This window comes from Narcine bancroftii, chromosome 1 (genome assembly GCF_036971445.1).
Source record: "Narcine bancroftii isolate sNarBan1 chromosome 1, sNarBan1.hap1, whole genome shotgun sequence".
Classification (NCBI taxonomy): domain Eukaryota; kingdom Metazoa; phylum Chordata; class Chondrichthyes; order Torpediniformes; family Narcinidae; genus Narcine; species Narcine bancroftii.
In genome coordinates, this window is record NC_091469.1 from 352,400,052 (window position 1) to 352,413,318 (window position 13,267).

The 13,267-nt window shown below is 38.5% G+C and overlaps 1 protein-coding gene across 7 annotated transcripts in view; it reads left to right on the forward strand.

The window, feature by feature from the left end:
* Positions 1-9,631, forward strand: part of relch (RAB11 binding and LisH domain, coiled-coil and HEAT repeat containing) — a 152,519-nt gene extending 142,888 nt beyond the window's left edge. For all 7 annotated transcript variants that reach the window (XM_069910854.1, XM_069910864.1, XM_069910871.1 and 4 more), the window contains 3 exons: positions 2,601-2,689; positions 4,703-4,773; positions 8,443-9,631. In XM_069910854.1, coding sequence (XP_069766955.1) covers positions 2,601-2,689; positions 4,703-4,773; positions 8,443-8,563 — 281 coding nt within the window. In that variant the 3' untranslated portion in view covers positions 8,564-9,631. The remainder of the gene's footprint in view (positions 1-2,600; positions 2,690-4,702; positions 4,774-8,442) is intronic.
* The last annotated feature ends 3,636 nt before the right edge of the window (positions 9,632-13,267 follow it).

Genomic DNA, 13,267 nt, shown 5'->3' on the forward strand with positions numbered 1-13,267 from the left:
AGGCTCTTTCCACTTAGATGAGGAGAGATAAATATGAGAGGACATGGCTTTAGAGTGTAAAGGGAAGGGATTAGGGGAAACATTAGGGAGAACTTCTTCCCTCAGAGTAATGGGAGTGTGGAACGAGCTTCCATCTGACGTGGTAAATCCGGGCTCACTCTTAAGTTTTAAGAATAAATTGGATAGATACATAGATGGGAGGGTTATGGACTGGGTGCAGATCGATGGGACTTGTGGAATGATATTTTGACACAGAATCGAAGGGCCTGTGTTCTGTGGTTCTTTGATCCAAGAACATGAAACCCTGCTTCCTGCACCATCTCCTCAGCCATGCATTTATCTGTGCTATCTTCCTGTTCTGACCTTCCCCAGCTTGTGGAACCAAGAGTAATCCAGAGATTACCATCTTGGAGATCCTGCTGTTCAGCCTCTTTCCTAACTCCCTAAACTTACTTTGCAGGATCTCCTCCCCACTTCTGCCTATCTTCTTGGTACCAATATGTACCATGATCTCTGGCTGCTCACCCTCCCTTTGAGAATATTTTGTACCTGTGCAGGGGCATCCTGGACCCAAGCACCTGGGAGGCAGCACTACCCTGAAGCTGCAGAATCTCTCCTATCTGTTCCCTAAATTATCGAATCCCCAATGACTATCACTCCACTTGACCTCCCTTCCCTTCTGAGACTTCGAGCTGACACAGTGCTATTTGTCTGGCTACTGCTTTGTCCAGATAGGTCATCTCCTCTCAGAAGCATCCAAAGGGATATACTTGTGCTGAGGGGAATGGCCACAGGGTGTACCTGTGCTGCTTTCTTTCTCCCTTTGCCTCTCTTGGTGATCACCCATCTACCAGTTGAATCCTACACTCTGGGTGCAATCACCTGATCAAAAGTTTTATCCATGCCTTTCTCAGCCTCCCAGATGATCCTTGGTTCATCCAACACCTTAATGCAGTCCTTCAGGAGCTAGAGTTGGCTGCACATCCTACGGGTGTCGTCATCAAGGAAACATTCAGAGTCCATGAATTCCTGCAGCCTATAGAAGCAGCATTCCACTGCCATATCTGTCGTCAGTCCTGTACTGTATTACGAGCTACCAAGATCAAATCAGCAACGACGAAAGGAAAAACTTACCCTGCTTCTTTGGCCTCAGCCCACTCCCACGATAGCCACTCCACAATGACTGCTGCTTTTGAGCTTCCCTTCCCTTTATTGACTATAGCTAATTAGCCATTTGAGAAATCTAAACAAGCACATACGGTTCCTGGTGATTTTTACATGCTCCTCTTCTCATTCCATGTCCCACTCACTTTTTGCTTTTTGATGAAGGGCTCAGGCCCAATTTGTTGGTTACATATCTTTGCCTCCTGTGGATGCTGCGCAACCTGCTGAGTTTTTCCAGCACATTTTTGTATTAACTACAATCACAGCATCTGCAGACTTTTTTTTACTGTCATGAACAATTGTTATTATTTCTTTGCCTCCAAACAAAGTAACATAAAAACTGCAGATGCCAGAATCTTGGGTGAACAGCAAAGCTGAAAGGACTCAGCAGGACAGGCAGCATCCATGGATAGATTTGGTCAGTCAACTCAGTGTGACTTGATCTCTATAATGGTCCTGACCTGAAACATTGACTAACCATATCTATCCATGGATGCTGCCTGAACTGCTCAGTTACTCCAGCTTCCCTTTGTACACAAAGGTTTTGTCTGCCTGGAATGTTTCCAGTGTTTCTAAATATCAAACTGACTACTGATTACACCAACAGTCACAGCATGGGAAAGCCATTTCAGAGAAGCATTTACACTTCATCTCAATTGTAAAATTTGTCAGGTAATAAATAAAACTAAAGATCTTTTATTGCAGTTAACACAATCTATTTCAGGTGTAGTTTACATATTAGCTCATAGTTCTTTAAGCGCTAACTGAGGTGAGCTTCACGTCATGTCTTGGGATATTTTGTAACTATTCATAAATAACAATCAAAAGGGATGTCTAATTCTCCAGAAGTTTACATAAATATGAATGTTTTACCTTGAAGGTAATTTTCAAAAAGCATGAGGCTGAAAAATGCTCAATTTTTCTTTTGTTCTATGCCTGAAACTCAGATTTTGGAGGTCTTGTGGATTCCTGTGAAATTTGTCGCAGCTTTTAACTTCAAAGAACATTCTTTCAATGCTGAGTGCTGCCAAAACCATCTTTGGTAAAGAACCAGGATTTTCATTAAATAGCAACTAACTTCCATTTTCTAACTCACAGTGCACCTAACTGTCTCTTTGATTCTTCAATATGTGTTTTTAAGTTTTTATTACATTCTTGTTATCAGAACCAGTGCTTAGTTAACAGCTGTGAAGATGCGAAGGTACTAACTTTACTAGTTCAAAAAAGATTTATTTTACCCCAATTATATTTCTCTGAAATCAAAATATTTTTCATTTTTGTTGGATTTTCATGTTTTAAACATTGTCATTTACTTGAGATGAATTGTATACAGTACCTACTGTTTGAAATTAATACTCTCTAATTGTAAAAAATGATAAGCATTTGCTCAAAGTGTACTGAAGTTGGTTAATATTCCTTAACAGTTTTCTCTCCAGTTATCTCAGAGGAACTGATGGTGAATCATTTCCTACCTGGCCTAAAATGTTTGCGAATAGATATGGAACACCTCTCACCAGAGCATGAGGTTTGTACCCATAAATCTTCAATTTCTTTGAATGGAGCTAACTTGGTTGCAAAACTTACTGATATTTTAAGTTTCTGTGAAACATCTTGTAATTGTAGGATGCCATTGGTGAATTGATTTTTCCTGCTTCTGCATCTGATCATCATCAGGTTTTTCATAAAGTGCAATCAGAACAACTATGGAATGAAGTTTCCTCTCTTCCATCAGTTTGATTCCCTTCTTGTCAATCACACGATCTCAAACTACCTAATGCAGATTTTATCCAATATTTTCAGAAAGTGAGTGATTAGAAAGACACTAATGGGCAATTAATTATTAGCTGAATTGGATTTGAAGTTTCTCCTATGGGTAAGATGTTCCTGGACAATTTTCCACATTGTCAAGTAGATGCAAGTATTGTTACTGCACTTTAGGCTTGGTTAGATGAAGGTAACATGTCTTTAGACTGCAGCTAAAACACTGTGGTCAAATGGAATTTGTTGGAATGAATTGAATTGGCTCTTTCCGTGTTAGTGGAGGACCTCAGGTGGAAGGAGAAAAGGATTCTCTCCTTGGCATTCCTGAAGTTGATAGGCCACACCATTTTTGGGGGTATTATGAACCACAGCAATTTAATTATTGACATCATTCATGACTGAATGTTGCAGGAGCTGAATAGGTGAACACTTTATTCCTAGGAGTATCAGAGCATGAGGGGAGATTTGATGGAGGTATGTAAAATTAGGAAGATAAAGATAGGGTATATGAAAGCAGACTTTTTCTACTGTGGTTAGGTGAGACAAGAACGAGAGGAATTTGTGGTGAAAGGTGAAATGTTTCAGAGGAACATTAGGAGAACATCTTCACTCAGACGATGGTGAGATTGTGGTAAGAGCTTCCAGCTGAAGTGGTTCAATTATGACATTTAAGAGAAACTGGATCAGTACATGGATGGAAGGGTATGAATGGCTACAATCCAGGTGCAGTTTGAATGGACAAGGCAGAAAAATAGTTTGGTAATGACTAGTTGACCCAGAGGGCCTGTTTCTTTGATGTAATATTATGGCGAGCTGAAGTTTGATGTACTGCTTGTGAAGATGCTTTTGTTGACTTTGTACTGCTTCCTTCTGCAGTTTGGCACTTGTTTAGTTCTGTAATAGTATTGAGAATCCTTTTTTATTTTTGTCTTGATCTATGCTCGCATGCCCTTCGTTACTTTGAACCTGAATTGATCTCTTGGCCTGAAATTGATGGATGCAACAGGCTATAATGTCTCAGATGTTGTGGAATATAATTTTTTGGTTTGTCTCAATGTCTCATGAAAGCCTTGTTAAAGATACAAGATCTGCTCTGAGACCATGCCATTTGTGTGATGGTAGTACACAAAACAATAGCAGGCGCTCTAAGTGCACAACTAGAAGTTCATCTCCTCCAACCAGTGATGCACTTGCTGATAATGCCATTAAAAGGTGTATCTACCATTAAAAGTCAGACAGTGGAAATCAGCATGTGTTATGACATTGATGAATAACAAACCTTGACCTTGTGGAATGTTGACTTTTTATTGAGATTGAGCCATTCTGGCAATATTCAGGGCACATTTTTGAACAAAAGTGAGAAATGTGCTCACTCAAAATCAATTAAAATGTTTTAAATTAGCTATAAGCTGGTTTTACTTTACCTTTCCCCATGAGCAGATGAGATCAGTTTAATTGATAGGGAATTGCTGCGGTGGTGTCAGGTTTAATCCAGCACAGTCTCGGCAGACAGATTTCCCAGCCGAAGTACTGGGAGGCCAGTGGAAAATCTTGCTTCCCTGTTGGGCTTCGTGAGAAATTCCAAACAGCAGTGGTTGATTGGTCCAATTCAGAACTGGATTTCCTCTGGGTACACTCTCAGCACTTGATGTCAGATCTGCCACAGGTTAATATTATTAGTGCACTGCAGAATAAAGATCTAATTCAGCTAAAACTAAGCATTTAATTATTTACCACTTGCAAGGATATAATATCTATTTGCTGTACATTATTTCAGGTTATTTTAAACTCTATGATTAAGGAATGTGAATTGAAGGTGGAAAACAGGACTGTCCAGGAACCTCAGAGGTAACCTTTTAGTATTGCATGCATTGAATATGTTGTGATTGTAAGGCAAACAAATCGCAAAAGTTTGCATTTCATTCTCTTTTGTGCTCTAAACATGGTTTAGATGTAAAAAGAAAATGAAGGAAACTTGCAAAGATACTCAATTCAAAACATTTTTCTTACAGGACATATTTGCAATTAGTATCAGAGTTTTATCTAACTAGATTTTCTATTATTTCTGGCATTCAGCAAAGGATTTATTAGATTCCCATTAGTAACCCTCCAAAGGGAGGAGTAAGATGAGCCTGCAACTCGCTGGTGTTCAGAAGGATGAGCTGATCTCATTCATTTAGGTTCTGAGAGGAGTTAACAGATGCTGAGAGGCTGGTTTTCTTTTCCCCCACGGTGATCCTTAAACTGGGTTGCATCAAGTCTCAGGGTAAGGAACTGGCTGGTTTGGACAAATGAAAATGTCTTTACATAGAGGGTTGTAAATCTGAAATATTCTGAAGATTTAAATGTCAGTTGTTTATAATACTCAAAGCTGGCACCAAAGGGCACAAAGTAATCCAGGGTTAGGAGGTCTTGGAAATATGGACTTGGAGTGCAAGCTCAGCTATGATCATTCTGAATGGTAGTGTTAGCTCAAAAGGCATTATCGCTTTCTACTTGTAGTAATATATAAACATTACCTTCAGTTGAGAAAGGGAAGAGAATGGTTAACATTATTGAGAAACAATTAGGGGCAATCTGAAATAAGAACAAAATGCTGGAAATACTCAGCAGTACAGGTAGCATGTGTAATGAGGGTTATTACAAATCAATGACTCATCATCAGATGTAAAGGTCATCAACCTGAAACCTCTCTCTCTCTCTCTCTCTCTCTCTCTCTCTCTCATTTCAACATCTGCATGCTTACACTGAGGTTTTGATTCTTGGAATGCTATGACATGGAATATCTCAACTGTCTTTATGTTAGCTGCAATAATCACTTTGAATGTTGATTTAATGGTGGAGTTTAAAACCACATACAGAAATTCATTCTCAACTCAACCCATTTTATAATAATTGTTTGCTTAGGTATCTAAAGTTTATTTAGCAAAATTCTGCAATGAAAAGTTTCCAAATAGGCAATAAAATTGAATTGTATGGTCTGAATATCATTTTTTGCTTAAGTGAGTACATCTGGATATTTTGGGCTTGAATTTCAATGTCTGCATCACAATTAAGAGTGAGGTCAGTCATGCCTGCACAAAAGATCAGGGAATTTTGAGTTCTAGTTACAACTGCATATTATTTCTGCAGACTTTAAATGTTCTAAAATCAATTTGTTTGGAGAGTCTTCCCATAAACTGCTGATATTTATCATTAAATAATGAGCTTGATCAGTTGATACCTACCTACAGCTATTTCAATTGCTATTTTCTTGACACTTCGCACTTTCTTTTAACATTTATAAACATCAGAATATTAGCTTGGCAACAAACATATCAGGATACATTAATGAAGCCAATAAATAAGAAAATTTGTCATTTTCAATGGTTTAAACTTGTTCATAGAGGACTGACAGAAAACAGTTCTTTTTGGTAATTCTCATTTTCACTGTGATTAATTAACTTAAAATAAGCATTGATAAAATGCAATATGATAATTAGATGTTATTCTTGCTGCTAAACCATGTAAGGCATTGCTGTTTCAATGGAAACTTGAGCTACAGCCTTAATGGGCCTATTTCTTGATTTGCATTCAAAGCATTAACTTAGCTATCCTGCCTGCCTGCCACTCCCATCTCCAATCCTGGCAAACAACTAGAGTTTATCCAAGAATATCACTGAGGTGCTCCTTGTGAGAGATTGACAGCTTATCTTTTGGTAGTTTCAACATTTTGTTAAACTCCAAGAAATGGCTGTCATTTCAAGTACCTGCTTTCCATTTCAGTTTTAATGAACTGCAATTAATCGCCAGATGAATGCTGGCCCTGGACAAGATTTTGCCAAAACAATTTGCCCATGTCTCTTGTAGTAAATGGTCTTCATGTGGATTGAAAATTCCTCATGTGATCTTCCCAAACTTGGTGGTAGCACTTGGGTCATCTAGTTTTAACCTGTTTTAATTTGTGCATCACTGCTAATGACAAAGAAAATTTATAACTTGTTAAATCATCTGTTTTGGTCATCTGGTTTTGAAAAGTTTGTTTGTAATGTCATTGCATTTCCATTAGTGTAATCCATGTCTTGTTGGCTTTGATTTTGTTAATATATTCATCACTTTTGTCATTTTCTCTATTTGTGTTTATTTTCCCATTGGGTGGCATGAATCTGGGATGATCAACACCCTGAACTGATTTTGTTATTTTTCAATTTTACTGACTGCCTTCAGGAACCTTCAAACCTGTTTATTTCTAAGCCAACAACTTCAGTGCAGTGAAGGGGCATTCTAAATTATTAGACAACTTGTTCATGGCTATAATCAACAGAATGTCTCCAAGTAAAAGTAGCAGCATTGTCCACAGATGACAGTTCTCTTGTTCAGTATTTATTCACTGGGATACTTTGCTCTGGGTTCTGCAGGAGATCTTTGACCAAATGCTATCTTCAAATTACAACTCTTACCAAACATTAGATGCAAACAACATTCAACACCTCGGCATACTCAACAAATTTGTGCATCAGTCACACTGTCATAAAATTGAAAACGAAGTCATAGACACTTCAAAAGAATCCTCATTTCTATGGCATTAAATACTGTCAATATGAAGTAAATGACTGACCTCATTCCAGTGACAACTTTGACATCACTAACATTGGGTCTTGCAAGCACCAATTTTAATAAGGCCATCAGCATTAATTGTTGGCAGGTAACCATTCTATCTCTGGCATTTAAAAAAAAAACTGGGTTGTTTGAATCTGAAGGTCACTGATTTTATCATGACTGGCATTGTGTGGCATTGATCCAGGAAAATCAACACCCTGAAATTATTTGGTTACTTTTGAACAGTAATGACTTCAACGTTTAGGAAAGTAACTTGATAGTTGCCTTGCCTAACAAAAGTTCTGCCTACAGAAACATTCAAACCTGATTACTTCTCAACCAACAAGGTTAATTTAAATTGTTAGGCAGTTTATTTATGGCCACAATATACAAAATGCCTTGAAGTAAATGCAACATTATTCTCTGCAAAAATAAATAAATTGATTTAAATGCAGAGAGCAAAGAATTGTTGAAAGGATCAATAGACAGCCTTGAGATATAGAATGCAACTGAGTCTAGAATTCTGTCAGTCTGGGCAACCAGATGGGAGTACCTCACTGTCAAACCCATTATACTTTTCTTCTCTCCACATTTCTGGGTGTAGTCTACTCTGTTAGCATCCTAAAACATGTTTTCAATTGGGTATTATTCATTCTTGCACTCTTCCAGGAAAAATGGCAGATGCATATCGACTCCGAATGTTGTCCATCAGTTCTGTTATTTGGCCATGCTAACATTTCAAAAGGAAATATTATTTTACAGTTGTGAAAAATTAGTAACTCACAGTTGGGGGGGGGGGGTTTTCTCTGTGTTTGCCCATTTTTCAAAAAACATCTGATCTGATAAATATTTAATGATTACTGAACATATCCCTGTATATATGGTAGCTAAATTCAACATGGCATCATCCAAGTCACCCATTGTTTTTATTGTCTTAAGTTCTATGTCTATTGCTGCAAGCCTTGTAAGTGAAGATACAAAGACGAGGTTCTTGAACAAAATGGGTCAGCTATCCACATCCGGTGCAATGTTGGCAAATGTGTTCCAGCGAAAGAAGTGAATTGATGAAGTTTCTTAAACACTACACTGACCTCTTATGGGTCACACATCTTGTACTTGAAGTAAATAATCTGCTTTTTTAAAAAATACATTTGTTGGTAATTATTTTATTCTAACTTCCAAAGATATTTGCACTCAATTTTTTTTTGTGTGTTTGTTACTGTCTCTTGTGTGCTGGGTGCTGGGTGTAAAGGTGACGATGTCAGTGCATTTTGTCCTTTGCTGTATTTAGTATTTTTTTCTGTATGGGCAGTTTATTTTCTTTAATCTGTAATTACATTTTGAACAGTAAAATCTTGTATTATACACTGAAGCGCTATATCTTGGATATAATGTAAATTTCACATTGGTGTCAAAATAATGAAGTGTGAACCATTTATGTATTTAATTATGCGGGATCCACTCAGACTACTTTTATTGCCTGGATTCTTGACTGATTTTAAAAAGTCACCAGCATATTCCTGTGCCTTCCAACCAGACGAAAGCAAGACTACATCATAATACATGACCTGAGAAATTGCCGTAGAAATGCTGTTAGAACACTTGATGTTTCTTTTAAAATTGAGCTATATTTTGTTGTGTTGTGGTATAATAAATTTTGCATTGCAATAAGCAGTTAAATTGTTAATTTCTGAGAATGACTGAAGAAGCTCCAGTTTTTCAGTTTTAATTTTACATTTATAAAATCAAGAATGTGAATTCAAGTTCTGTTTTGTGATGTTCATATTTTAAAAAAACCTTGCAGAAAGGCTGTGTATATTCAATCCTGCATTGCTTTTAATTCGGCTTGCTTTTAGCTGCGACCATTTAACTGAAAAAAATGTACCAAACAAAAATTGCATGAGTGTACTGTTTACCTACAGTGCAATAAGTTTCTTTGTGTACAGTTGGGAGATGATTATATTTCACGAGCTGGAAGGTTTATGTAATCTTGTTATAAATCTACCATGTTTGTTTGCGCTGGTTATGAAGAAATTCATGCAAAACAAATGTAGGCTAGACATTCAATAATGTAATTTTAAACAGTTCTTGTAAATGGTGATTGAAACAATAAAAAATATTTGTGCCACTTTTGTAACAGTTTTTGTAGTTTGAGGGCTGGAAACTAATCAGCACACTGATCAATAATAACCAACGCTTTTGGGTTTTACTTGCTTGTAGCAGTTTAACCAAACTTGTTCGGGCAATCATGGGAACATTTTGAAATAGGCAGGAGCAAACTGTTTCACCTATTGATTCTGGTGTATGTTTCATCAAGATTACGCCTAATCAGACCTCACTATCATTCATCTGCACTGAGTTCCCACAATCCATGGGAGGGGAGGTAGGTAAGTGGGTGGGTGGGGGCGGGATGGAGGGAATGTCAAAGATTTGCCACCAGCTGCATGAAGAAATTTCTCCTTCAGTTCAAAAATTCCCCCTACGGCTGATCTCTGGTTTAAAGCCTTTTGGCAAAGGAAACCATCCACCCTGCAATAATCTGGGTTCGAATCTGGTACTGACTCTAAGGAGTTTGTATGTTTTCCCCATGCTGTCCCTCTGGATGCTCCATTTTCCTCCTCCTCTTCAAAACATTCGGAGGTTGTAGATTAATTGGGTGTAATTGGGCGGCACTGGCTCATGGGCCGGAAGGGCCTGTTACTGTGCTGTGTGTCTAAATTTAAAATGTTCTAATTTATAAATGACTATCCAATTCCTCCTCTTCTTCCCAGTGATGATGGTTCACTTTATTGTCATTGTACCAGTAAACCAGCCAATGAAATACAACCAGCATTTCACCGGAAGTTTTTTTTAAAAATAGTGCAATATACATTACAATAAAACCAACAACACCACTATTCTACAACAAACTGTTGAAAAAGAACTGATTTTACAATGTGAGGGCAGTTTCACTCAGTGCCGCGATTCAGTGTTCAACATAGTCACAGCTTCATTTTTAAAAACTCTTCTTAAGCCCACTGGTGCATGAGTGAAGGCTCCTGTAGTGTCTGCCCAATGGGTGAAAAGTAAATAGTCCGTGATTCACTCTGCTCAGACGTCGTTCCCGATAGATGATTATTGGCAAGTGGATGCCAATAATCCGTTGGGCAGTTTTCACTACCCGCTGAAGTGCCTTGCGATCTTATGCAAGACAATTCTCAATAAACATTCCACGACCACTCCATTGATGTAAATTGGGACGTGAATGAGGCTTCTGGCACTCCTTGGTTTTCTGAGTGTGGTGTCAAGAAGTTATCAGCATTCCACAAGGCCAGGTGCTGAACCTCATCCCTGTAGGATTTCATTGTCCCCTTTAATCAGTCATGATTCCTCAGTGCACTCTCTATGTGATAAATATATTGTTCTGATGAGGAGACCAAAGCAATCCTGTTTGTGTGTGTGTGTAATATAAAAACTAGAATAAGGATTTATTGTCATGAACAAGTCATGAAATTCAGTGTTTTGTGGCAGCATCATCGTGCAAACATACATATAACCATCTTATGACATTACTGTATATAAAAAAAATACACAAAAAGTAAGGCAATATCTTTGGTTCATTGATTATTTAGGAATCTGATGGCAGCGGGGAAGAAGCTGTCCTTGTGCTTCTGTCTTGCAAAGACTCTATCCAATTATTGTTGGACCTTTTCAATCTCTATGAGGACAGCTGAACTGCACTTGCATTTCAGTTTTGTGACATCTATGAAGACCTCTGGTTCCTTTGAACTATTGCCAATCCATCACTTTTTAAATATATTCTTTTTTACTGCTTTGTGCTCTGAAGTTCAAAGATGTTTTTCTAAATTGTTGTGCTTTTAGGTACACGTTTGATTTGTAATTCCCTTCTGAAGATTCAGTATATTGTCCACACTTCAAGTGAAATTCTAATTTGTTGTCAGTGTACATGAATGACATCACAACCTCGAAATTATTTTTCCTGCTTATCAGTAGTGTAAACTGTACTCAAGAAATAGATACATATACAAAAGAGAGAAATATAAACAAAGAAATAAATTTAAACAAAATGCAAATACAGAAAAAAATAAATACCCTGTAATATAAGTAATGTGCAAAGTGAGAGTCCTTAAATGAGTCCCTGAGTCTGTTCAGGAGTCTGATGGTGGAGGGGTAGCAACAGTTCCTAAAGTTGGTGGGATGAATCTTATGGCACCCATACCTCTTTCCTGATGGCAGCAGCGAGAATAGAGCATGTCCTGAGTGGTGTGGATTCTTGATGATTTGCTGCTTCTCTCCAACAGGAGTGTTCCATAGAGATTTTCTCAATAGTGGGTCTTGTCTTGGGTTCAAATATGCTCGTAATAAAAACTACCTTTGAGTTTGGAGTCACATTCATAGCTTGCTTTATTTTACCAATCTCCAAAGGAACATCTACACGTGCAGGCTTTTCCCTGCTGATCCTGAGCCTCTCTCTCTGATGTGGAAATCCTGCTGCATGATCTAATTGGCCCACTCAATGTCCCACCAATAGTGTTGCACCACATTCCCCTTACTTTGTGTTTGAAGCCCCCTTTTCTGTGGCTTCACTTGCTACAGTTACCTTTACACATTCAGGTACAAATACACGTAAAACATTTACAATACACAAGTTCTTCTTGACTTTGGGTGTTTTATAGTCTCTACAAATTCAGTCTCTGTGATCTCTTTACTTCTTGTTCAGACCTCGTTCTTATTATGCCAGGCGAACTCTATGTTGCAGTTGGCAGAGTCTCTGGACCTGCCTTTGCAGGGGTATCCATTTCCAGCCAGTGCTCGTTTCTTTTCACCTGGACAGTCTGGTATGGAAACGAGATGTTGGCAATTCCATCTCAGTGTCCCTTGTGGTCCACGAACCATGCATGACCATGGGCTGTGGTGCATGGAAGTTATTGTACCTTGCTGTCTTGCTTCAGAGATCCACATCTCATCTGGTGCCAGCTTTTCCAGGTCGCTCATTCTGTGTCTCTTGTTAACCAATTCGCATTCTTACATCTCTTCTTCCTCTCCTCGTTCTGGAGTTGTAGCAGATCTGGGACTTCCGGCTGCAACCTCTTTGGAAGGTTCGGTAGAGTCGTTTGAAGGTGGCATCCCATTAGCAATTGGGCTGGACTGCAGTCATTGCTCAGCGGTGTGGCTCTGTACACCAATATTGCATGGTAAGGATCTTTTGCTTTCTTGAGCAGGTTCTTCACTGTTTGTACTGCTCGTTCTGCCTCGCCGTAGCTTTGTGGATACTTAGGGCTACTGGTAAAATACTCAAACCTGTAATCCTTTGCAAAGGCTTTCATGTTTTGTCCAGAGAAATGTGGACCGTTATCTCTTACTACTGTCTCTGGAATACTATGTCATGCTAACATTGATTTTAAATGAACAATTACCATCGGTAGTTCGTGTCAGGCTGAGTTGTACTATTTCTATGAATCTAGAGAAATAGTCCAACACGAATAAGTATGTGTTCTCTCCAAGAGTGAATAAGTCTGCGCCAAGTTTTTGGCTGTGGCCTGTCAGGGGATTTACTCGGCATCAGCGGTTCTCTTATGTTTGTCCTTTCCTGCTCCTCAAGACAATCTCACTTATTTGATTACTCAGACCTGGCCACACTTTTTGATTGGCACACTCCTGGCACTTTACAACCACCTGGTGGCCTTCGTGTATTTTCTCGTAACTCGTTCCATATGTTAGCCGGAATAACAAATCTCATACCACTCAGAACAGTCCTCTTTTG